The 25,636-nt window shown below is 45.6% G+C and overlaps 1 protein-coding gene across 1 annotated transcript in view; it reads right to left on the bottom strand.

The window, feature by feature from the left end:
• Bbs9 (Bardet-Biedl syndrome 9) overlaps positions 1-25,636 on the bottom strand; it is a 405,125-nt gene that overhangs the window by 65,585 nt on the left and 313,904 nt on the right. Inside the window, 1 exon segment of the mRNA XM_032909494.1 lies at positions 14,899-15,080. Coding sequence (XP_032765385.1) covers positions 14,899-15,080 — 182 coding nt within the window.

Genomic DNA, 25,636 nt, shown 5'->3' with positions numbered 1-25,636 from the left:
TCACCTTTGCTACAGAGAAAGCCCTGTCACCACTCACTGGCCAGGTGTCCCCACAGAGCAAGCCTGTCACTACCACACAGGTGTGTCCCCACAGAGAAAGCCCTGTCACTACCACACACAGGTGTCCCCACAGAGAAGGCGCATACTACCACACAGGTCCTCACAGAGAGGCATGCAGGTTTACCACCACACAGGTGTCCCCACAGAGAAGGCGTAGGTTTCACTACTCATTAACAGGTAACCTCAAAAGAAGAAGTCACTACCACACACAGTGTCCCCACAGAGAAGGCCTGTCACACACCACACAGGTGTCCCCCACAGAGAAGGTCTGTCACCACCACACAGGTGTCCCCACAGAGAAGGCCTGTCACTCACCACACAGGTGTCCCCACAGAGAAGGCCTGTCATCACACACAGGTGTCCCCAGAGAAGGGCGCGGTCACTACCACACACAGGTGTCCCCACAGAGAAGGCCTGTCACTACCCACACAGGTGTCCCCACAGAGAAAGTGTGTCACTACTCACACAGGTGTCCCCACAGAGAAGGCTCACCACACAGGTGTCCCCACAGAGAAGGCCTGTCATCACCACACAGGTGTCCCCACACAGAGAAGGCGTGTTACCACCACACAGGTGTCCCCACAGGAGAAGGCCTGTCACACACATGCCAGGTGTCCCCACAGAGAAGGCCTGGCTCACCACCACACAGGGTGTCCCCACAGAATTTTCACAGGTAGGTGTCCCCACAGAGAAGGCCTATCACTACCACCACACAGGTGTCCCCACAGAGAAAGGCGGTCACCACCACACAGGTGTGTCCCCACAGAGAAGGGGCCTGTCACTACCCACACAGGTGTCCCACAGAGAAGGCCTGTCACTACACACACAGGTGTCCCCACAGAGAAGGCCTGTCACTACCACAGGTGTCCCCACAGAGAAGGCCTGTCATACCACACAGGTGTCCCACAGAGAAAAGCATGTCACTACCACACAGGTGTCCCCCACAGAGAAGGCTCCACACACACACAGGTGTCCCCACAGAGAAAAAGCCTGTCACTACCACAGGTGGCACAGGGATTCACATATGCAACCAACCACTGATGTCAGCGAGGCCACCCATCTCTAGAACCGGCCGAGATCTGGCTCATTCCAGTTCTGCACGTTCCTGTCCCAGAATGGTGAACATCAATTTGTCTAAAAAGGAACTGCTGACTCTGGACAGAGGCTTCTTCACCTTCGAAACACATGATTCAACTGAGGGAGGAGTAAAAGTAGCAGTGAAAGTGAACCCTGAGGTCTGTAGCCGGTTGAGAGATTTGTGTGCCCCAGGCACGCCTGACCCCTCCATGACGCCCCCTCCTGGTTGCTGTGCTAGGGAGTGCAGTGGCCTGTGCTACTGGGCCAGGGCAGGTTGTTACGTATTTCTTCTTACTCAGGAAAGTACGATATGCTATTTTTTTTTAAATTATGTCTAAATAAGGTCTACAGAGCTTTTTGAGCGATTACTTGACATCTTAACTGGAAGTCCCTTTTGCTTTTGTTCTTCTTAATACATGGGGAATGTGAGGACTGTGAGCCCACATTCATTCACAGTGTTGAATCTGTAAGTAGATGACCCCACTTTGGGACGCTTTGCCGCACACGTGTCCCACACTTGCATATCTGATTGGTCCTCAGGGCCCAGAGGTGGGAAGACTGCTTCATGAAAAAACCACACCGTAAAGTTTTCTTCGGTGCCACAAACGTTTTGATCTTGTTTTAAGCTGGTTTCCCAGTGATGATGGTTAGGCTTGAGCCGGGTGTTCATGCTAAGCGCAGTGGCCTCCCATCCAGCTACACATACTCCCGGCTCTGGATCACAGTTTTAAAAATATGGTTTAACACATTTTGGTTTCTGAGGGTGTGTTATTATGTTTTGCTTTTAAAGAACATTTGGTTTTTTTTTTTATTTCTGGTTTACTATTGTTGTCACCTTCCAAAATGACCATAAATTATAAAAGATAAAAATCCTGAAATCATGATAACAGTCAGAGGGGCTGTGGCAGTTTAGTTGGGATAGAAACTAAAAAAAAAAAATATAATGTTTGGCTATTTTCTGTTTAAAATATAATTTGATACATATACGTATAGATAATTTATGGAGGAAGAAACTTTAACGGTGTATTGTTTATCCATTTATTGTGCTTAATGAATTATAATAAGGTATAGCCAGGTCCAGAATATGTAGCTTAAAAACAAACCTAAGAAAGGATAAACCGAAGCAGAGGCTGACTCCTTCTCAGGTAACAGTCAGGGTGTGAGCCTATGCTGTGGACCTGCCAGGCCTCACTCTGCAGACTGCAGCTGCAGGGTCAAACCCTCCCAGGCACCTGCACACAAGCTCGCCTCACTCCCAGCATCCTCTGCTCTGTTCGCCCTCCTCTGCTCTGTCTACATTTGTGAGGTCGGATGGAAATCTGAATGCTCCTCAGTTCCCTCCTTCAAAGCCAAACTGTCCTTAAAGTGCAGGTTGCTTTACCAGTGCACAGATGAAGAGGCCTGTGTGTGCAGTCTGGATAGAGGACTGAGAACTCAATTGAAGACATTTTGAGCCCAGAAATATTCTGAACTCGTAGACATCAGTATATTCCCCTATTCAATACATACATTTGCTCCCAAAAATTACTACGCGCCTGTTTCAATTATTTCCCATAATTATAAACATTAGACACCAAACGACTCCTACCTTATTCTCTTATAGGCCTGGTTAACTTTGGATCTTCTGATGGAGTACATTGGCCACGTGATTTATAAGTACTTCTCTGGAGAACTTCTGGAAAGGTTAAGTGTCAGAACAAGCAGCTATGTCCCATTCTTGCACTAATTCTATCACCAGCGGTTGGCTAAGGCTCAGGAAGAAAGGCAACCTTCACAATGTCTGTCATTTGAAATATTTATTTTGGAGAGATAAAAGTCTCTAATTTCTCCATTATTAGCTTTCTTCAGGTAGGTGTATTCACCATAGTCACAGTTCAACAACTGGGATACACCTACCAGAAATGAAATGCCATGGAGTCACTGCATTGAGGATCCCAGACTGCATTAACAGATAGCTTAATGTTTTGCAGAACCTCAATATTAAATATGAATATTTAGTGTTATTTTTTTTTACTTTGAAATTAAATAAACTAACACACGCCCACACAGGTAACCAAGGTCTGCTAACAGCTCACGAATTTTGGCTCCAACTTAGCTATAGTCATATGCTGACCCATTCCCTTTGGTGGTTTTCAGGCGATGTTTGCCCAGGAACACTATTAGGAGGTCTGACCTGTTGGACTAGAAGCGGTTTTACAGGTGCTGGCACCAGAGGGGCTTGAGACCCTCCTCGCCAAGGCTTGGAAATTAGTCTTCCTGTTTGCCTTCAACAAAAAAGGCAGAACTCAACCTTCTCACACGATGCCTGCCTGACTATGTCTTGCTTCCCCGCCTGATGTGATAATGGACTGAACCTCTGAACCTGTCAGCCAGCCCCAATTAAATGTCACGCCCTCATAAAAGTTGCCTGATCATGGTGTCTCTTCACAGCAATGGAAACCCTAACTAAGACAGAAGTTGGTACCAGGAGGAGGTATAATTACCATGCTTTGCTTAAGAGTGTGGATTTGGGACTTTGGATTTGGAAAGCAGTGTTGTTTAAGTGGGGCTCACACATCCTAGTAGAAAATATGCGAAAGACCTTTATGAGGTAATGAACTGTAGTCATTCTAGAGGTAAGGTTTCAGTAGAGAGGGAGAAGATCTCCTAGTATGTGGGCTGTAGAAGTTCTGTACATTTTGGTACATCGTGGCTTAAATGCCTTGTCTGCTGAGTTCAGTTTGAGGTTAAGGTGGAAAACAGTCAGCCTCAATAGCATGCCAAAGAAGGTCTTAAAATAATCCATAGTTTAGAGACTGTGCTATTAGTCTCATGAAGGGCATTCTGTGCTTAGAAGGAATTCTGTCAAGCATAGCAAGCTTAGGAAGGACAACAGTTATACAGTGGGAAATTGGAAGTGAATGGAGCTGAACCCTGTGTTCACAGAGATAAAGAGGCAGAGAGGTGGCTTTGGGGGTCCCACCACCTAGGGCTTGTTTTTCATGAGGCTTCATTGAATGGAATAGCTATACCCCAGGGCACATATTACTTGTTATTGGTGCTGCTCAGACTTTTGACCTGGAATGAACCACACAATCCAGGTAGAAGTGGAGGCCACAGATCTTGGATCCAGGTCTTTGAGGAATAGTATGATGAGGTAGGCCCAAGAATGGGTGTGGTACACCTTAATCACAGGAGACAGAGGCAGCAGATCTCCAGTTCAAGGCTGGCTTGGGATAGAGGTGTTTAGGTGAATATTAAGATTACAAGGATACACGCTTTAATCCCCAGCATCAGAGATGGTCAGGTATCCTTGAGTTCTAGTCAATGTATGAGGAAGTTCCAGGACACAAGCTAGTGCAGGTGAAAGAGTTAAAACCAGAAAGCTGGTGATAACGTTAGAGAACAGGCCGTGTTCAGCCATATAAGAAAAGCAAACTCAGTAGCCTACCATGCTGGTCTGGCTCTAGAGCAGAGAGCAGAAGAAGGTTACTGGGACAACTGGATACTGACTGTCTGGAGCCAAGAAACATACCAGGGATTAAGAGAGACCAGGCATCACGGGCAGGTAAAGATCTGAAGAAGCCTGAGAACACAAAGAAGCTGTGTTCCAGAGATAACCGGGGTTGCACCTGGCTGTAGCCACCTGGCAATGTAAGAGTCACCCTGTGGTTTGGCTGTGAAGATACAATGGGGTCATGGGAGACAGCTGAGGTTGGGCGAGAGCCAGGGAGGCCAGCTGGAAAAGTACAGCCCCCAAGCTGTAGCAAGCAGCCTGGCAATGGGAGCCTCTGGAAAGGCTGTGTAGTCGAGCCGAGAGACCCCAGCATGGAGTTGGGGCACCTGGGACGACCACTGTTAAACAACAAGGCAGCAGCGGAGTGATCGATCTAGAGCCTGAGGCAGAGGCATAGAGAGAGCTGGGAAGGTGACCTTCCGCACTTTGAAGAGCCCATAGAAGATCACATGTGTGATCCCAGACACTGGGAGCAAGAACTTGAAATTGGAGATGCCTGGAGACCCCAAGACTAGAGATTCCAGAGCTGCATGCTGAGGAAAGCTGCTAACGGGGAGGAGCCAGCTAGAAGGAATTATGTTGGTGCCAAGCTGAAAGGGAGCGGAGCTCTGAAGGCTTGTGCAGACATCGACGTGAGGTGAGCTGTCCAGCTGGGTTTTGGCCGTGTCTGTCCAGTATATTTCCCTCACTACATGTTTTGAATGGTAAATGTACATCCTGTGATGTTGGAGGCACGTGATTTTTCATTTACGTTATAGGGGATCAGCAGCTATGGGATTGGGTGTTCTGGCAGAGATTTTGAACTTTCAGTATTTAACAATTGTTGAGACTCAACATTGTTGCTGGGGACTTTGAAGTTGAATGAAATGTATTTTGGCCATGTTAGATGGATGTATGGCAACTCCACAGACCATGTGTTTAAACAAGCTTCATGGGGCCAGAGGAAATGGTGGTTTGACTAGTTGATCCAGGGAAATTCTATTGGGAGGAATATTGTAGCCCCAGCAGAGGAAGCTGTCACTGAGGAGATGGCTTGAGAGCCTCCTCGTAGCTTCACAGTTAGTCTTCCTTGCCTCTCCTCTCAGAAGAAAAAAGTAGAACTCTCTGCCCCTGAAAGGCCTGCCTGACAAGATTCCCGCCTTTTGATGCTAATGTGGACTGAACCTGAACCCGTAAGCCAGTGCCATTAAATGTTAAAGCTGAGAGAGTTGCCTGATCAGGAAAGTTCACAGCAATGTAGAAATCCTAAGACACTAAGAGAGACGCTAATGATACTGTGTCACTGCTGACTTTCTCCTATATATAGTGTCTAATGAATAACCTATAATGGATGTACCTGATGAGCTGGGTATGGTAGACATTATCCAGCAGAAAGTGTGTGTGATCTGTGAGTTTGACACCCGCCTAGTCTAAGAGAATTCCAGGACAGCTAGGTTATCACACACATTAGAGAATCAACTCATAAAAACCAAAAATTCTATATGTATTTAATATCCATATCAATAAAACAGGTTTTTGCTCTTACAAAAGGAAAAATAATTTGGTGCAGTTTATAAAGAGCACAAAAGGAGGAGAATGTTTCCTTGTAAAGACGATCTTGAAACTGTAGCGCTGTGGAAGAACATCTGTGGTTATTTGAGATTGTAATAAAAGTGGAAGAACTTCATCCTAAATGGATATGAACCTGTGCTTTACTCAGGGATGCAAAAAGGATCTGTTCTTGAATTATCATGAACAAGGCTACGACAATGTTGGAATATGTGAAAGAAACAGTCATCGCCATCCTGCTGGGAGTCTAAGAGGATACAGGCCAGAAAGCGGGGTTACAGACTGACCCGCTCACAGGCAGACGCAATCACAAAATAACACGCTATCCACAGGAAGAACGCTATGGCTCTGCATTGATGAGACTCCCGCAACTCAGTTTTGCCGATGGATTAGGTGCCAAGGAGTACAGAGAAAAGGGATTTATAAATGAGAATGGGGGAGCCAGGTGACAAGGTCTGACGGTCTGGCACTGGCATTCAACCCACAGGCACACGCAACTGGATGAAACGGAGGCTGGAAGGGGTAAAGCAGGCCCACAGAAAATGTATAAAAGCACAAGTCAATAAGCATAGAAAGTAGAATGGCCAGGGTGTTTCCAGGAAAGGATCACATAAAAGCCTGGGCTGTACCAGAACAATTGGTAATGCAGAATATCGTTATACTTAACAGTGCAGAGCGTCTGAGAGAGTCATTTGAGGATACAAGGGCTGCGCCATGGACAGGAACTGGGATTCCATGTTGTTCACACAAGCATTAGTAAGGGAACACCAAAATATTTATTGGACCGCACATTCTCATGGACAGTTGTAATAGGATAATGAGCTGCCCACTTTCTGGCAGCAGAGACTTTGGCGAGACTGGATCGGTTCTCCTCTCTGAGCAGGCCTGGCTGCAGGCGGTGATTAGTCATCTCTGTCCAGGCGGTGACAACGGTCATCCCGACCAGATCTGACCTGGTGCACAGGCGCCTTTTGCCTTTATAAGGAGCCCTCCTCGATAAGCCCTGGGTACAATATAGGACTCTGGCCGATTCGTTTTCTCACGTGAACCTGTTCAATATAAAAATAGGTTTTCCTCTCTCTGCACCACCTGTTTGTAAAAAGGAACCATCAGTCTCAATCAGACTGAAGGTTCGTCCCTCTACAGAGATGTGTGAATTCCATCCCATCTCTTGTGGGAGTTTTAAAAGAAATGGGGGAAAGTTAATCTGCTAGGTCCTTGGGAATACACAAAGTCGTTTCTTTCAAATGGCAGAAACACCGCCAAGGATACTGAATGAATTCCAAAGGAAAGGAAATATCAAGACAACGCTATGCTGGAGTGGGTGCTGTCTAGGGCTAGACCCTTGGCCACCAGCACACTCATTGCTCTTTCCTCTCAGGATCTCCCCTGGTGAACACACAGGCTGCCTGAAGAAAGAGAGAAGGCTCACTGGGAACTCCTCAGGTCCTCCTCCTCCTCCTCCTTCCCTCCCCCTCCTCCTCCCTCTCCTCATCCTCCTCTTCACCTCCCTCCCTTCTCCTCCTCCCTCCTCTCAACATTATCGCCATCAGCTGGATGATAGATCCAGTCATCTGAGCTGTTTACTAAACATTGAGAAGGATCTGAACTGCGATCCAGAAGGCAAAAAGAATTCATCCCGTCAAATCCAAATAAAGCAAGTATCCAGAAGACTATAATAAAAAAGAATCAAAGGAAATTCTTGTTCCATATTGACAGGAAGATTTCACGACCAATACAGTATTAGCCAAGGGGCACACAAAGGATACAACATTTGCTTTTGGTTGCTGTGAAGGGAAACAATTTGAGGTCTGCCTAACTAAGGATAGATAATTTTACTTGGACTCATGGCTGGGGCTATCAACCATGGTCACTTATGTTACCTTGGGTCTTTACACGACATAAATAGTATCAAGATGGTAGCACAGGGACAGAGCAGTTCACCTCAGGGAGAAGTAGGGGTGGCATGGTGAGGAAGGGCCCTAGTATCCCTTTCCGCTACCTTCAGTGGGCCTTCAGCTTCCATTAGGTTCCACCTCCTCCAGCTCTCCCACCTCTCTCAGTAGTGTAGCAGCCAGCTCGCAGGGCACGCATCGTAGAAGTAATCTGAGTATGATATGGCAAGTACCTGCGTTCGACTACACAGATGTCACCTGGGCACCACAAAATATGAGGCGCTAGTCCAGACATCAGGAAGGGTTCTTCACATCAGTCTCTCGCTCTTTGTATTTCATTGAGTTTACTAATATGTGCTGGTGGCGAACCCAATGAATACAGCGTAATGCAACAGACTTTCTGGAATGCCCGAAATTTCTGTCTAAGCTTGTCTAATGCAGGCCAACACTCAATGCCACTCGCAGCTGCGCCGTAGCAGGGAAAGGGCAGAAAATGACGTCAGTCATGTCACATCAGCTTTCCTGTATTTGCGCGGTAGTGGCTACTATTGAGTACTGTGGAATATTCCTGAGAGATTTCTGATTAAAACCATCAAATGAGCGCCCAAATCTGTGTCCCAAAGGTGTCATGCCCATAACTTAGCTGTAAAACCAGTGCAAGACTTCAGCAAACTAATTCATTAGATGGTTGAAATGATTTTGATAAAAGATTATCCTACCTGAGTCTTTTTGGCTTCGTGGAGGTCACAGGAAGAGATGCTTAATGTCACAACCTCTAATACAACCCTCACTGACAGGGAGTAGACACAGTATGTTTTACAGAACTTCAAAATAGATGGGGAATTTCAACCCCTGCTCCTCTAAGATTTCATGCTCTCAAGTCTTCTTCTCTAGCCTGAAAACTATTTCTTTTATAATTTAAAATTATTGAGACACAGGAGCAGCCCAGTGGTAGAGACTACACTTTAGCATTCCTGCTGGTCTGGAGTTAGATATACAAAGTTACACACACCAAAAGAGCCCTACTATACAGAGAGATACTATTTTGGACTACATTATTCACTATCATTACAGAAAGAGGATGGAAATTTTTAATTATTAAATCCATCATTGATATGCCACAGACCTCTTAGAGACAAAAAAGTTTTCAAAAATTTTCACAGTAGTCAAATCATCTGGCATTTATATCATGTATATACATATACATATATATATATATGTGTATATATATGTTTTAGTACCTTCAAAAAGTACTTGTGCTAGTCTGAAATACTAGCATTTATTTGCTACTGAAAGTAACAAAGGAAGGAAAAAGGAAGGGAAGGGGAGGAGGGGAGGGAGGGGAGGGAGGAGGGAGGAAGGGAGGAAATATCCCTAAAGAGAGACAGGATAAAGAAACAACCATGAGTTCTGGCTATACATTCAGGTGTTGCTTCAAACAAAACAAGATGACTAGCATTGACCCCCTGATGACATCATTTGAAAGGCACTGCTCTCTGTGAGGACTGACCCCGATGACATCCAATGAAGGGCTCTCTCAGAGGACTGACCCCTGATGACATTCAAAGGTACTGCTCTCTACATACGATGAGAAGGTTCTAAATATTGTTTGCTTTTGTGAATCTGATATCATTAGGAAGAAAATATTCTAGAGTTTTCTAATAATTGAATCCTGCTTTGATATATTTCATCTCGATAACTACACAACAAAACAGTATAAAAAATTATACAGATGTGTGTGAAACAGAAATACCTTCTGAACGTTTCTTTCTACCTGTAATACCAGGGGACATCTGCCCTTGGGCTGCCAGTGTCTTCTAGAAATGCTGCCCACATGTCTGGATTTTCCCCTCACATGTTCTCTGAAATCTACCACAACCAAACCATCTAATTGCATTCAGATTTTGTGGTATCATAATAACTTCAATATAAATTATTTTCAACATTCTACAGTAAGAGACTCCTTTCTTTCCTGCATAACCCTCCTGCCAAGTTATTTCAAGGTTTGAATATTTCATTTTTCATGGCTCAGCTGGGTGGTGCAGGTCCACATTATAACACTTACCTGGGTCTCACACACAGCCTGGGTGTGAACCAGCATGGCAAAGCCACACAGTGTGTGTATGTGTTAAAGATGAAGAAATGTTTCTTTTAGACACAACTGTCTCAACATCATGGCTCTGAAGTAGATACTAGCCCAATTAAGATGAGAACAGCACAAAGAGTATCCAAATAGCTCTGTATTAGTCCTTCTTCAATCTGGGTTATCTCCAACAGACATAAAATATTAGCTTTCTAATCTTTACCACATTAGGGAGAGTTGGAAGAAACTTTTCTTCTTTGGAGAATAGGGGATATATATACAAAGTGAGGAGTCTCCAAAAGGGACTAAGCTTCAACTTTCTACCTCGTGAACACACCCAAATCCATTTCTACAGGACTCTGGTCTCCATGCTAGCACATGTGAACACACTCATGTATTTCTGGGACTCTGGTCTCCATGGCATGAACACACAGTTTTGTCCCATTTTCTGGACTCTGGTCTCCATGTATGGCACATGTGGAACACCTCATGTATTTCTGGGACTCTGGCCTCCATGTATAGCACACATGTAGAACACACTCATGTATTTCTACAGGACTCTGGTCTCCCATGGCACATGTGAACACACTCATGTATTTCAGGACTCTGGCCTCCATGTATGTGCGAACACATCATATTTCTGGAGCTCTGTGGCCTCCATGTATAGCACACATGTGAACACACTCATGTATTTCTACAGGACTCTGGTCTCCATGGCACACATGTGAACACACTCATGTATTTCTACAGGACTCTGGCCTCCATGTATGGCACACATGTGAACACACTCATGTATTTCTACAGGACTCTGGCCTCCATGTATGGCACACATGTGAACACACTCATGTATTTCTACAGGACTCTGGTCTCCATGGCACACATGTGAACACACTCATGTATTTCTACAGGACTCTGGCCTCCATGTATGGCACACATGTGAACACACTCATGTATTTCTACAGAACTCTGGCCTCCATGTACTTGCACACATGTGAACACACTCATGTATTTCTACAGGACTCAGCTCACATACTTTGCACTTTTGTGAACACACTCATGTATTTCTCAGGACTCTGGTCTCCATAGCACACATGTGAACACACTAATGTATTTCTACAGAATCTGGTCCATGTATGGCACACATGTGAACACTCATGTATTTCTGAATTCTGTTCTTCAACCCACCATGGTGAACAACACATATTCAACCTAAGATCAATTCCAAACCCAACACAGTGGAGGGAGAGAACCAACTCTGCTAAAAATAAAAACAAAACAAACAAAAACAGAAAAACAAAAATACCAGAGTGGCGTTGCACATTATAAAGTTCAGTAGTAAGTTATGATGCTAAGACAGCTTGTGTCTTAAAGGAAACATTCTTCATCTTTTAACATACACACTGTGTGTGGCTTTTGCCATGTTAGTTCCAATTCCCAGGCTGAGTGTGGAGACCTCCAGGTAAGTGTTATCACGGTGGACTCTACACTACCCAGCTGAGCCATGAAAATGAAATATTCAAACCTGAAAGTTTCATTCCTCTAACAAAATCAATTTTTAATTGTTCTTTACTTAGGACATGAAATATCAAATAAGAAAATGACGAGCTGAGACAAATTGCAGAAAGATTAACTCTCTGTTGACAGTACATTTCCCTCAACCTGATATACTGGATTGGCAATGTATACCCTGAACCTCAGATGAGCTAAACCCTAGACAAAACATTTTTCATATACATATACAGCTGAGTTATAAATAGGCATAAAAGAAGCTGACAATAGCTAATAATAAAATCAAAGACTCATGACAACAAACTATAATAAACATTATGCTAACATAAATTCTCTCTTGTCAAGACTATATATATATATATATTAATATTTTCTGATCTGCTGTTGAACACACAAAACACAGGAATTAAGAACCTTCAGACAATGAAACAAGATTCAGGAGGGAGGATTAAAGATGTTTAGTTTGTACTTTTGTCTGTCCTGTGTGTGTATGTCTGCCTGCCTGCATGCATGCATGCATGCATGTGTGCATGTGTTCATGTGAGAGTGGGGAGATGGTGTGTCACAGTGCATATGTAGAGGTCAGAACAGCTGCCGAGCTTGCATGGCCATGGTCCTTCCTGCTGAGCCCTCTCACCAGCCTCGGCAGCAGTAAATGCTCCTACCTGTTATACAAGGGATTCATGTTAGCCTGTGCACTGGGCTGCCTGCTTTCTTCTCTCCACCTTCACACTCAGTTCTTCATTGAATAAATCTGGGCTAAGCACTGGGGCTTTGGCAGTCACGAGACAAATTCTTGCTCTCAATACGACTGAGAGACACACAGTTATCATGAAGGTGATTTGGAAGGAGGTGCAAACCTGTTCAGGGATGACTTCTAACTTCCGGTCCTTTACTTGGCGGCTCCTTAGCTCTCTCACAGCCTGAGGCAGGAACTAACACTCTTTATGGACACAGACACAGTGATTCAGGCCAGCTAAGGACCATGGCGGTTGGCATTTAATGGTAGAACCAAAATCAGAGACTACCTAGGCTTTCTACCTGCTGGCGAGTTTATAAACAGTCCGACCCCACCCCACTCTCCTGCCTTCCCCTCTTGCAGAAAAGTGTCTCTGGTCCTGCTACTGAAGGTCAGTTGGACTTACAAAGATTTTGCTGGTCTCTCTTTATGTCATTTTGCCACTAAATCATGAGTCTGCTTTTCAGTGTATTTATTCATTATTTTAGGTCACAAAATAGAGGCTTTTGTCTTAAAATTTTTGATGCAGCTGACAAAGCTTGTGATTTTTTCCTGTGGTAGTTTTCATAAGAATGGCCCCTGAAGGCTCATTTTGGATGCTTGGTGCCCAGGTGTTGGTAAGGTTTGGGAAGGACTGGGAGGTGTGGCCTTGATGGAGGAGGTGTGTCACCAGCGGAGGGCTTTGTCTACTTCATGCCCAGTTAGCTCTCTGCCTGGTGCTTGTGGATCAAATGTGACCTCTCAACTACTGCTTTACTGGCTGGCCTGCCTGCCTGCCTGCCTGCCTGCTGCCTGCCTGCTGCCTGCTGCCTCCTGCCCTGCCTGCTGCCTGCCTGCTCCCTGCCTACTGCCTGCCTCCTGCCTTCCTGCCTGCCTGCCTGCCTGCTGCCTGCTGCCTCCTGCCTTCCCTGCCTGCTGCCTGCTGCCTGCTGCCTGCCTGCTGCCCTGCCTGCTGCCTGCTGCCTGCTGCCTGCTGCCTGCTGCCTCCTGCCCTGCCTGCTGCCTGCCTGCCTGCCTGCTGCTGCCTGCTGCCTGCTGCCTGCTGCCTGCTGCCTGCTGCCTGCTGCCTGCTGCCTTGCCCTGCTGCCTGCTGCCTGCTGCCTTCCTGCCTTCCTGCCTGCTGCCTGCTGCTGCCTGCTGCCTCCTGCCTTCCTGCCTGCTGCCTTCCTGCCTGCTGCCTTCCCCTGCCTGCTGCCTGCTGCCTGCTGCCTCCTGCCTCCTGCCTTTCTGCCTGCCGCCTGCCTGCTGCCTACCTGCCGCCATGCTCCTTGCCATCTATGGTGGTCGTGGACTCTAACCCTCTGGAACTGCGAGCCTCAAGCTGAGCATTTTCTTTCTTAAGAAGTCTTGGGGGCTGGGGATTTGGCTCATGGTAGAGCGCTTACCTAGGAAGCGCAAGGCCTGGGTTGGGTCCCAGCTCCGAAAAAAAAGAACAAAAAAAAAAAAAAAAAAAAGTCTTGGTCATGGGCGTCTCTCCAGGGCCACAGAAAGGTAACTAAGACAATTACCATGTTCGTTTAAATAAGGTATCTGGCTAAAAACACACACTTTCTGAGCAGACAGACTGGGTCCAAGTCCCAGGGCTCTACTTAGCAAAGCATTTGACCACAGGAAAATGTAGGTTTTGTTATTTGTAATGGGGATAGGACCAGTACTTAAGTTATCTCCAGGGCCACATCTACGATTAAATGGGAAATACCTGCTGACCACTTGAAAAAGAAAAGCATTAGTCTCACTTAGTACTGTTACTTTCATAACCACGTCCTTAGATCTAGGTGTGAAACGGGGTTTGAAACGGTTTCCCCTCAAACAACCACCACGAGGACTACGCTTGTGTCGCTGGTTTCCAAGGTGCCCATTGATTCTCCATAAATAAATCCACACAGAAGGGCACCCACGAGGCACGTGGTCCTGTATCATCTACGATTCAAGGAATTTCTGTGTTTTTGGTTTTTTTAATGGAGTCTGGTTGGAAACCTGCGCATGCTCGTTTTCTCCCTTTCATTCTGAGGACTCTGTGAGCGATAAAGAACTCTGTGAGTGTAAGCGTCTCTTCCGTCATCCGACAAAAGCCATGTCAGTGCCCCTAACCTTTGAAGCAACACTAAAACTTAAGGACACCGAACAAATTAAAATGACTGAGCTGTTTTCCCTGGCAGCCTGGGAGGGTTAGCTAATCTGACGGATCTACTGCGATCACTCAGACTGTCAAATGACTACTCTCCTGCCTCTCGGAGATTGAAGAGTACATAAAAGCAGACTGAGCACCACATAAAAATGGACTATATACCTATTTTTAAAACCACTCATGGGGGGCTGTGCCATTATATGACACTTTTATTATGGTTTGAAAAGGAAAACAGAGTTTTTGTGAAAACGTAAAGCCTTCTTTTTGATGCCTTTAAAATCACAGCCATGTGATACCACCCCCCAAACCAAAAGCCTCACAGTCCACAGTCACAGGGCCCTGGGGGCTGCATGGGGTCCTACCAGTTCCTGCGTGTCTTCCTGTAGTGGCAGAAATGCTGCTTCCAGAATAGCAGTCTGGTCAGCACTCAGCCTCTGCCACAGCCTGATTAACAGGATCAGCAAATGGGTGGCACTCTTCAGGCCGGCGAATGACTGCAGCAGCCTGTCTTGGTTTTCCTGGACCGAATCTGCTAGAGCAATCACCTGGAGAAATCACAAACTTTGGTTAGGGGCGATTTCACAGTCCTCAAGCCCTCGGACATTTCATTTGCACGCTTCTGTTTTTTCTGTCAAACAGCTTTTGTCTTCTTCCACAGACACAGCCCTCTGCTAGCTTCTTCTTTGGGAAAATCCCCCAGTAATTCCGAATCCACATGGCCAGGAAAGGGAATATCCACAGATACGATTTGTAAGGGAGACCTTCAGTGTGTGCTTTACCACAGGAAGAGGCGTACTCTCAAGAGTAAAACTACTTCAGTCTTTTGTAATTAGCTATGGAGACTGATCAATTAAAATAAAATCAAAGTAACTGTACTAGTTGTTTAAAAAAAAAAAACGTTGTCACTTTTGCAGAAAATAACTCTTATCTTTTAAATTTGTCTTTATAGATGCATGGCGCTAAGATGTCCAATACTTCTTTAACGTTTGTAAAAAGCCAAACAAGATTCAAACATCTGATGAGTTGAAAATTGTCATTTTTAACACAACTGTTAGCCACCAACCCACAGGGCATTAAAAAGCAGCTCAGGGTGTGTTAGGTTTGCAATGCCAAATCTACTTAGGATAAAAATTGGCAGGAGTGAATAGAATCTGCCCTAAAAACTGCTCTTGAAAAGTCTTGTGGAAAAAGGAACTGAAGCAACAATTGGGTGGGATGTCCAAGTCTGCCCATCGGTGCTCGATTCTATTTTATTTTAACGTCTTGGTAAATTCTGTGCTCATTAAAAGTAATGAACTGGCTGCCCGGGAGACTCATGGCGTCTATAGTCCCCAGGACCGGAAGAACCCGGGCTGAGCAGTAAGCTCCTTCTCAAACGCCCGCCAGTTTGAGGACTCAGATGAGATTCAGAAGTCTGGTTCAGGCAGTCCTCCGCTCAGTGATACTTCGTGGCTTATTGACACTGGCCCCAAGGGCTTGTTAAAGCATCATCATTCAAACAAGTAGAGTCTACAGCTGTGTGGTCTCTCAGATTCCACGGAGGGAAAGGGGCTCCACAGGGAGAGTCACCAGAGTGTCTTGAGAGACACCGGACACTAGATGTGAGGGAGAGAAAGACAGCACAGCTGATCTTTGCCTGAACATGCTGTTCACATCAGGATTCTCTGCCATGTGATCAACACCTTAAAGGAGTCGCAGAAGCCAATTACAGTCAGCTCTCCAGGGAGCCAGTATCTGAACCAAGGCCAGTATCGCATAAAATCATGGCCTCCTGTGTGCGGAGAACTGTGCCTTTCACCAGAATTCTAAGAAGTAGATGGGAGCTCGTAGCCCACAGGATCTCATAATCGTTTGAAAGAAGGCATACATACAGAACCTATTAGCGGGAAGAAGCATTCCTATAATAATGTCTTAATTGTGCAGAAAAGAAAGTGTAAAAGAAGCTAGCAAGGGACCAATTACAGTGGACCAGAGTTAATAACCCTGGGGCCTCTCTTACTTAAATGGGGTTGAGCTCATCCCTTTCCCATTACTTTAAGACGTCTCCTAGAAGGGGTGGGAGGGGCAAGGTTGCACAAATTGTAACACATGAAATCGTGTGCACCCTTACCATGATCCCTTATCCTGTTAAAGTCTGAGCTTACACTCTCTGCCTGGCTGTGAATGTTAACAATTAGTCATCATTGTGGAGCTATGACACTGCAAAGAGGTGCTCACTGGCAAACATTGAACTTATAGAAAGAGCAAGGTCATAAACACCCACTAAGTACCAGGTAAATGCAAGAAATCTACAGAGTGCACTGTAGGAAAATCGCGAGTGACAGATCTAATCTCTACCTTCAAAAAGTTCATACTAAAGAAGAAAAATAGGGTGAGGAAGGCCAATATTGACTGTAGACCACAAAGGAGCGCGTTGGTAACGTGACTGTTAAAGACGATCCCTGATTCCAGGCAGAAATGATGTGCTATGGTGTCTGCCCGGTGTCATGCGATCAGTGCCGTGTGTCAGTCACTTGTACCCACTTGACATCATTTCTCTTGTACAGAGGAGAAGACTGCGGCCATGCTTACTTAGAGAGGTCCCTGAAGTCATCAGGAAAACGGAACAAGGACAGAGGAGATAGGAATAGCTAAGTATGTGAAATGCTTTTAGACTTGCATTTAAAATTGACCTTGACCATATAAAAATTGCTAGTAAAACTGACATTAATCTAAACTTCTAAATTTTTTTCCTACTTAAAAGATATAAAACAGAAAACGATTGCGTCAGAAATTGTGGAAGGCAGGCCACTGGCGACAGGACCCCTCTCCTTGTCTGCGTGAGGAGGCCCAGCCACTTCCACTTCGCACTGGCATCTTTCAGTGAGGAAAGGAGCAGAACGGAGCACTGGTGCCGCCCATCTCACTGTAGGTTCAGAGCGGCCTAACTCCCACTGGAAGGCTCCAGGGAGGAGGGGCGTGTGAAGGGACGCACACTGGAGCTGGATCAGTGAGCCCTCCCAGATCAAGAGAAGGATCCGATTGCTCAATTCTCAGGAATTTTGCAAGCCAGTCATTTCATATGGCCCTTGCTAAGAATTACAGTACTTAAACTTAAAATTAAATTACCCAAAAAAGGATTAATAAGTACTCAAAATTCATTATTTGCTGCTGGTATTTAGGCCTTGTGGAAATCTTTACTTAGTTTATCTGACTTTGGTTGACGCTTCACAGTATGGCCTACCGCCCATTTCTTCCGATTTCCAACTCCATACTCAGAGACCTCACATCAACAGCTTGAAATCTGCTACTGGAATTAGGTTAATGACTTCTCTGCACACCACTGAGAAGGGAGGCCTCCCAACACACTGGGAGTGAGGAAGGGGCCTTTAAAAGAGGAGAACGCCAACAAACTGAGAGGCTGCTTGAGGAGGTGCAGTAGCAGAGGCCGCTCCTGGGGAACGCTCAGGTGGTGGGCGGGCACTGAAAGCACGGAGTATTCTGGATATCCGTGTTTGTCCATAAAGCACAATAAAGCAGGCAGAACAAATGCCGTGGCCCTCACTGGGACACTGGTGAAGTATCGATGCGTGTTCCTCGCAACCAAGGGGAAAGTCTCACCAAGGGCAGCAACAGGCCAGTTCACAGAGCCACCCAACTTGATCAGCCCAGCCATAGTGAAAGAGTGACGTAGTGTGACGACGGCGGCCCAAGTCCCAGCATCTTCCCAGAACAAGGCCCAAGATACATCAGTCTGGGAGAAGCACTGTCTCTCAGCCTTTCAGCCTCCCTGGATGGATTCCTGTCATGGTGGAAACGGTCCCTTATCCCCAAATGTTCACAGAAACTGGAAAGAAATGGAATAAACAATTCCTTATGTAAATTACCCCCAAGGAAAATCTTCCTGACCTACTGGCCAGCATGAAATACTAAACAGATCTCCATGTTCTCAATTTAGTTTTGCATGTAACAGCCAAGTTTACTTTGTTCTCCAGGAGAGCCAGATGAATTAAACAGAATTAGCATATTAAAAAGAGTTGGAAAAACTAGGCCCATCAAGGCTCAGATCTGAATGACCAAGGCCCAGAAGATCTCCCAGATCACCTGGAACTAAGAAGTGAAGCCAACCAAATGCTAGGAATTAACATTGGGGGAGAGAGATTTTTTTTCCGGGCTCATGACTGTCTGAGCAAGCTGTGTGTTCCCTAGTGTTCAACAGAACTACAGAAGGGAGGCCTATAGGAAACAATAAATGCTAACGGCTTCAAGCACAATGTGCTGATGGCTTTTGTTTTGCTTTTGCAAATTGATGGTTTCCAAATAAAACAGAGACCCCAAAGGACATCTCTGTCTGATGGCCATATCAGTTGATGCCAGAGTAACGAGGCAGAGGCCCAGGGAGCTGCAGGAAAGCACTCGACTCATAAAGCGAGTGTGAAATTAATCCCAAACACTTCCAGCTGCCAAGACAGGCTCTAAAATTGGTTACAGGAAAGCAGCAGCCGCAACAACGGAGTAGACATGAATCATGCTATGTGAACACGGACATGTCCAATTTCTCCACCTAAGCTGGCCCAATCGGCTTCCACATCTCGTGTGTGGCACGCAGAGTCCTACTGTGCTGCTGTGGAGACTGACTGTGATCCAGGCGGCGTGCTCAGAGCTGTTAGCATCCATCATTCTGTCCTCTGAGACAGAACCTGCGGACGGCCCCCACCCCACCCCACCCCACCCTGGCTCCATTTCCCAGTGAAGGGATGAGGCTTAGAGCCATGTGTGCGCACAGGCCAGGTCAGTGAGCAGGGGCAGAGAGCTGCCAGGGCTTCAGCGGTTTGCTGCCTTCTCAGCAAGTGCCCTCTGCACAGAGACACGTGTGTCCACAGGTGACCCCACGGCACCAGCCACGGGTCCTGCTTGATAATGGAACGTGAGTGCTGCTCAGATGTCACACCCACCACAGGCAGGGTATGATACCTTACATCTTTGGGGCTTTCACCCCAAGATGGCTGAAGAAGGTGGCTTTCTTCCTGAAGTGGGCCAGCGCTGCCCAAAGTCACATCAGAACGGCAGCAAGTCCATAATGTGTACGAACTCGACCTCGCCACTCTCGTTTTCTCTCAACGAAGGGAATGGTACACTCTGTGTAGCTCAGAGACAGGAACGCTCCACTAAAGAGTAATTTTTCTGGCCTTCTCCTTTGGTGAAGTTACTTTTCAGAAAAGGATGGCTCGTCTGTTTTTCTATAAATCTCAAGTTACAGTGTTTTTAGTAGTTTAAACATGTTTTTCTATAACAAGTTACGGTGTTTTCCATAGTCTAAACAAACTCATGCACGTGACAATTGTCAACATTTCCCTGAAGGCTTTCTAGGAACCAAACACAGGCTAAAATCTTTACAGGGATTAGGCCATTTAATTCTCAGAAACAACCCTATGAGGTAGGCACCATTAGTGGCCACATGTTAAAGATAAGGAGAAAGAAGAACTACAGAAACACCAGAGCCACACTGCATATCCGAGCCAGGAATCTCACACAGAACACTGCCTGTGCCTGTCTACCTGCACCCTGGCCTCATCAGAGGCAGGACATACAATAGTAGCCATCTGGTGCCCCAGGGGTACCTCTCAGCTTGGCTGGACTTCAATATGCAACATGGTTTGGGGCAGATCTATCTATTCTAGTAATAGACCAACATAGATGAACACGTTAAGTCAATGGAGATCAACATGGCCCCGTGGACGGCCATGCTGGCACGCATGGAGCCTGGGAACCAAGCAGACAGGCCCTCTCCGCCCAGGGGCCTGTCCTCCACTCCCCCTCCCCAGCAATGGACCACTTTCTTTAAACCAGGAACTAAAACAAGTTGGTTCTTGTCAGCTGTCTGGACACACTGATGTGAAAAGGAAAAGGAGAAGTGCTCATCCATTAATGGTTAATACCACTAATGCTTAGTGACATTCAAAATGCCAGGATGGTCTTGTGACTTTGGAGCCAATAAGGCTTATGTATGAATATGGGTGGAGCCAATTACAGGCTGCACAGCCTTCATCTCCCTCAGAATTAGTTTAATCACCTATACGAAAACTCAATAAAAGCCAGCAAACATCCCTTCTATTTATTTCTAGTTAATTTGGCTTCTGTTAACTATTTCTTAACGTTCCCCATAAGCCTAAGTATAACAGGCAAATTATTTTATGATATTATTTATTCAATGATAGCATTGAAAAGGGAGGACTTATCTCCTAATACTTAGAGCATGGGACCAAGTCCCCTCTCCCAAGTGAGGGGAACAGGGGGTCACCACTCTTCCATGCTCCGCCCTTTGTGATCATTCACTAGGATAGCCTTCATTTTGTAGCTAAATTTCACCAAATTTCAAATTAAAATGTCATGAAACACAGAATCAAACATACTACTGAAAGCTTTGAAAGTCAGATGTACTGGATCCCTTATTTTACTTTGTTACACTTCGATTAAAACATGAAGACAGGGGCCCTCAGCTGTTAGGAGCCCTTGCTGCTCTTGCAGAGGACCAGAGCTCAGTTCTCAGTGCCCACGCCCACAACGAGATGGCTCACAACCATCTCTAACTTCAGGGAATTCCACATCCTGTTCTGCCTCTCTGCCTTTGGCACACACACACACACACACACACACACACACACACACACACACACACACACACACACACACACACTTCCCCTTTTCAGTATTATTTGAGATGGCATTCCGACAGTCCAGACTGCGGCATGGCAAAAGCTTTCCAATGAGGATGAAGTTTACTTTGGCTGTAAAGATGCACTTTGTATCCAAAAGCATTGTTCTCTCACCAAAAGGAAAATCTTATTTAAAGATTCAAAAAGAAACGAGAAAGATCATGGGTGTCAGGAAGGCACGGTGAGCTTCCCAGGTTTGTACAGTAAGCCCATGCTGAATCTAGGGCCTCTATGAACTCATGCTCAGACGAAAGCCAACCCTGGGCGTTTTATTACGAAAGCATAGCAAGGATCCGACTTTGCTTGTTGGTGGTGGTTTGTTTGAGACAGTCTCTCTCTCTAGATCCCTGGCTGTCCCGGAACTCGCCTTGTAGACCAGGCTGGCACTGAACTCAGGAATCCATCAGCCTCCGCCTCCCGAGTGCTCACCCCACATAGAGCATTACTTCTTAGCCATGTTTAGTGCCCATTAGTTTACATACAGAGGATGAAGAATGGATTCCACTCTGCCGTGGCTCTAACTGGGAGGCCCTGCAGCTCGCATACACCGTGGAACTTTTATTTCCAAGCCTGGAATTAGAATACATTTCCATCGTGACCACTGGCAGGGCTAGTAAGAGCAGAAATCGATGCGTCTGTCTCATTAAAAGCTTGACTCATGCGTTCTATGTCCATAGCATGATAAAGAAACAACCTGGCCCTTAGGAGCAGCAGGGCATGACGGCCGTGACCCTTGAAATCAAGGTGCTTTTGCCAGGCCTAGAATTTTCCCTGACGCTAATCTGTTCCTGCCAAGTGCCTGGAAAATTCACATAAAACTCGTTTTAGAAAACAAATGACTCCTGAGAAACTTCATTATACTTAAGAAGGCCCCTCCTTTTCCTTTTCAGCATTCTGCCCAGAAGAATGTAAAGGTAATCACTGTGGGGACATAGCTGTTAGCTGAGGCATTTCGAATGTATACCATTGATTCATAAAAATGTTAAAAGGAGAGAGGCAAATAACTTATGTGACACAGAGAATAATTCTGCTATTTCTGCACAGCTTATTCACTAAGTAGACATGTAACTTCATCAGCTGAAAGGAAACTGACTCCAATGCCTGTCTCATATAAAACTAAAAATACAACTGATCTCAGGCCTGATTACGATTTTTACCTCCATACCTCTCCGCACCCCTGATGGCTGGTCTAAGTTTTACCTCTTTCTATAAAATGATCTACCTACAGCCAAGTGAAACCCAAATTTAAAAAAATAATAATAATTAACGGAATCAGGTTGTAAAAAGACAAATGAATATTTTCTGGGCCATGCTCTGTCACTGAACACATTGCTTAGTGAAGCAGGAATCTATGGTTGGCAATGCAAGAGCTCATTTACAAGCCCTGGAGAATGCCACAGTTATCTCTCTCCAAAAACAACATCCACAGGGTCTGAATAGCTTCTAAGTTTAGAATGCCTTGGGCAACAGTCTTCTAGACAGACATGTCTGTGAGTAGGAAGCCACCCACGCAGCATGGAGTACCGCAGTCCATGGAGGGGAGCAGCAGTGAGATGGGGAGCTGGCTGGCTGGCTGTCCCCAGGCTCCCCTCTACCTAAGGCAGTCAGTGTTACGATGAGTTCTACATGTGATCAATTACAGTACGCTATTGATCCGCTTCTGACTGCAAACAAGAGAACCTGGGGACCCCACTGTGTCGGTGATGATACTGACCATTTCCTCAGACTTCCTGAAGTGAAGTAACACTTACATACATGTACACATATGCACACATGCATGTACATGCAAACATACACACTCACATGTAAATAGGCAAACAAAAATAAGTCTGTGAAGAGGGTCTGGTTCTTCTAAACGCTTGTGGTTTTTATGATTTTGCTTTTTAAAGCAAAAGACATTATTCATACCCTTACTGCCTGGTAGAACAAGCTTACAACTAGAGTACATGGAAATAATGTTTCTGTACATGGGATATGTACATACAACAACATGACATACATATGTACACAGGATATGTCCACAGAATAACACAAGGCAACAAGTGGGACTGCCAGGGTTCATGTAGCATGAAGGGTAAAGAAGAGCATGCCTACAGGCATGGCTACTGGGACACTGGACCTGGAAGAGGCCTTGTTGGAGACGCTCTGCACTCAGTTTCTACTCTAAATGCTTCCAGGCCAGAGGCTGCCTTGTTACCAGCTTTACCCACTCACATATCTCACATGGGCAAGACTTTCATGAGCAGTTGACATTCTAAAATAAATGAGAGCTTCCAATGACTCCATAACACAAGAACGCCCACGAAGATGCTGACTCACTAGAGCACCACGCAGCACTGCTCCAGGCAAGCTTGCCTTCCAGATGAACAAGATCAAGTCTGTCATGTCTTAAAAACGTCTGTGGGCTGTGTGATCGATTAGGCCGACTGTTTCTGTAAATAACCAGGATTGACAATATCCATACCACCACATGCACCTCTTACACAGATTCACCCAAGTCTTCACTGCTAACACTGCTCTGTAGGTGAAGAGCTCAGGGAGTCCTCACCGTTGGACGGCCTCTGCAACTGCAGGAAGTGCACGGCGTCTTGAGCTCGACACTCTAGGTGCCAGTGACATCTCCTTCCATTAGCTCTAACAACCAAGAGTATCTCCAGATGTTGCCGACAGTCAATGTCCTTCTCGGAACAAAATCGTCCTTGTTGGGACCTCTGGTCTAGAGTCCATGATCTTATACTAAAACACTTTTGATTCCTATCAGAAGCAGAGTCTAGAGTCAGAGCAGGAGGCCGTGAACACTGACTTTCAGGCAGTTGGTATCTCAGTCAATACTGGAGACTCTGAAGTACCAAAATGACTATCAGAAATGTGTTTTGATGGGTGATATTAGAAGTTTTATAATTATAATTATAAATACCAGACTAGGTCTGGCCCACTGACAAATATGCCCATACTTTCCTTTCCATGATCAGGAAATATTAATCCAGTAATCCACTTGTGGGGTGGGTCAAAGTCTTGAGTTTAAATAATCGTAGGTATTGCCTTTCAAGAAGTTTCTTGATGTTCATCGTGATGTTAGCATCACTTACACAAATAACTTAAGAGTTACACATTATGTAGACCGCCAAAGGTAGTATGCAGTATTAAGTCTGTGAAACGGGGGGTGGAGGGGGTGTACGGGACTTAGGAGCTACCTGCTAAGCTTTATCAAGCTAATAAAAACTGAATAAATGTACTATTAAAACAGAGCCACTTACTATACGTACCATGTGCCAGTCATAGGCTTGAGAATTCAATAGAGATTATATCTGAATCTTTTTAACAACCTCTCTAGAAAGTTATTGTTTATGACTAATGAAGAAAATAAGATTCAGAAAGGTTAGCCAACTTGGTCAAAACCATACGTCAAGGCAAAGATGCAAATCAGGTCCACCCCAAATCCATAAGGCAGAAGTCCTTTTCATAACACCACGCTGTATCCTATGATATAGACAGAGACACAGACAGACAGACAGACAGACACACACACACACACACAGAATTGGCGGGAAGCAATCTATATTTTTAAGATGTAGTAAATTCTACATAAATTATTACCAGGGTCAAGTGGCAGATTCTACAAATGAACTCCCCTCCCCGACTGATTGCGTGGGGACGAAGAGTCCAGAATCCTTTGCATGTCTCTCTTTTAAACAAACCAACACTGGGGTGCACAACTGCTTTTGTGTCCTACACATTGCTCTCTGACTTTCGTCCTCCTCTGTGCTATATGGAGGCCTTTCAGCCATTTTGGGTCTATAACCCCGGCATCGATCAGGCAATCAAACACTAAACTAAACTAAACTATCCCAGACGAGAAACCAAATCCAGGCCCTTGCCCTTTAGCCCTAAGAGCTCCGTGATCTCTGTTTGCCTTCGTTTTCTTCTCTGTAACAGGAGGCTTTGTCACGGGCTTCTCCGTCACAGTGCCTAGCACGCAGTAGGCACGCAGCAAAGCCAACATGATTGCCATGATCTTAGCCTTTAGTGTTGCACGGCCACAAATCCAGCCTCCGCAATCTTCATGAAAGCAAGTGACACAGAGCGATCACGTGCCTGAAGACAGCAGCGCCTTCCGTTTGCCTCTCGCTTCTTTCTATAACTTTGACCTCGGTGTCTTACGCTGGGATAGATGTTAATATAGAATAGGCATTACTTACCAACATACAGCATACTGTCCACTCTCCTGCAGCACCCATACCCTCCTGCATTGTGCCAGCGCACTCAGAACCATGCATGCAATGCCTCCCACTCGGCGAGCGCAGAGACTGCTCATCTGTGACCACTGTCCCTAGAACACCAGTGGAGCCTAAGGCACAGCCTGCTCCTGAAACATCTGTCCAGCTGAGCAGAACTAGCTCTCACCT

Source organism: Rattus rattus, chromosome 8, assembly GCF_011064425.1.
Source record: "Rattus rattus isolate New Zealand chromosome 8, Rrattus_CSIRO_v1, whole genome shotgun sequence".
Classification (NCBI taxonomy): Eukaryota; Metazoa; Chordata; class Mammalia; order Rodentia; family Muridae; genus Rattus; species Rattus rattus.
The sequence above is the reverse complement of the archived record's forward strand: the minus strand, read 5'-3'. Positions and strand labels throughout refer to the sequence as shown.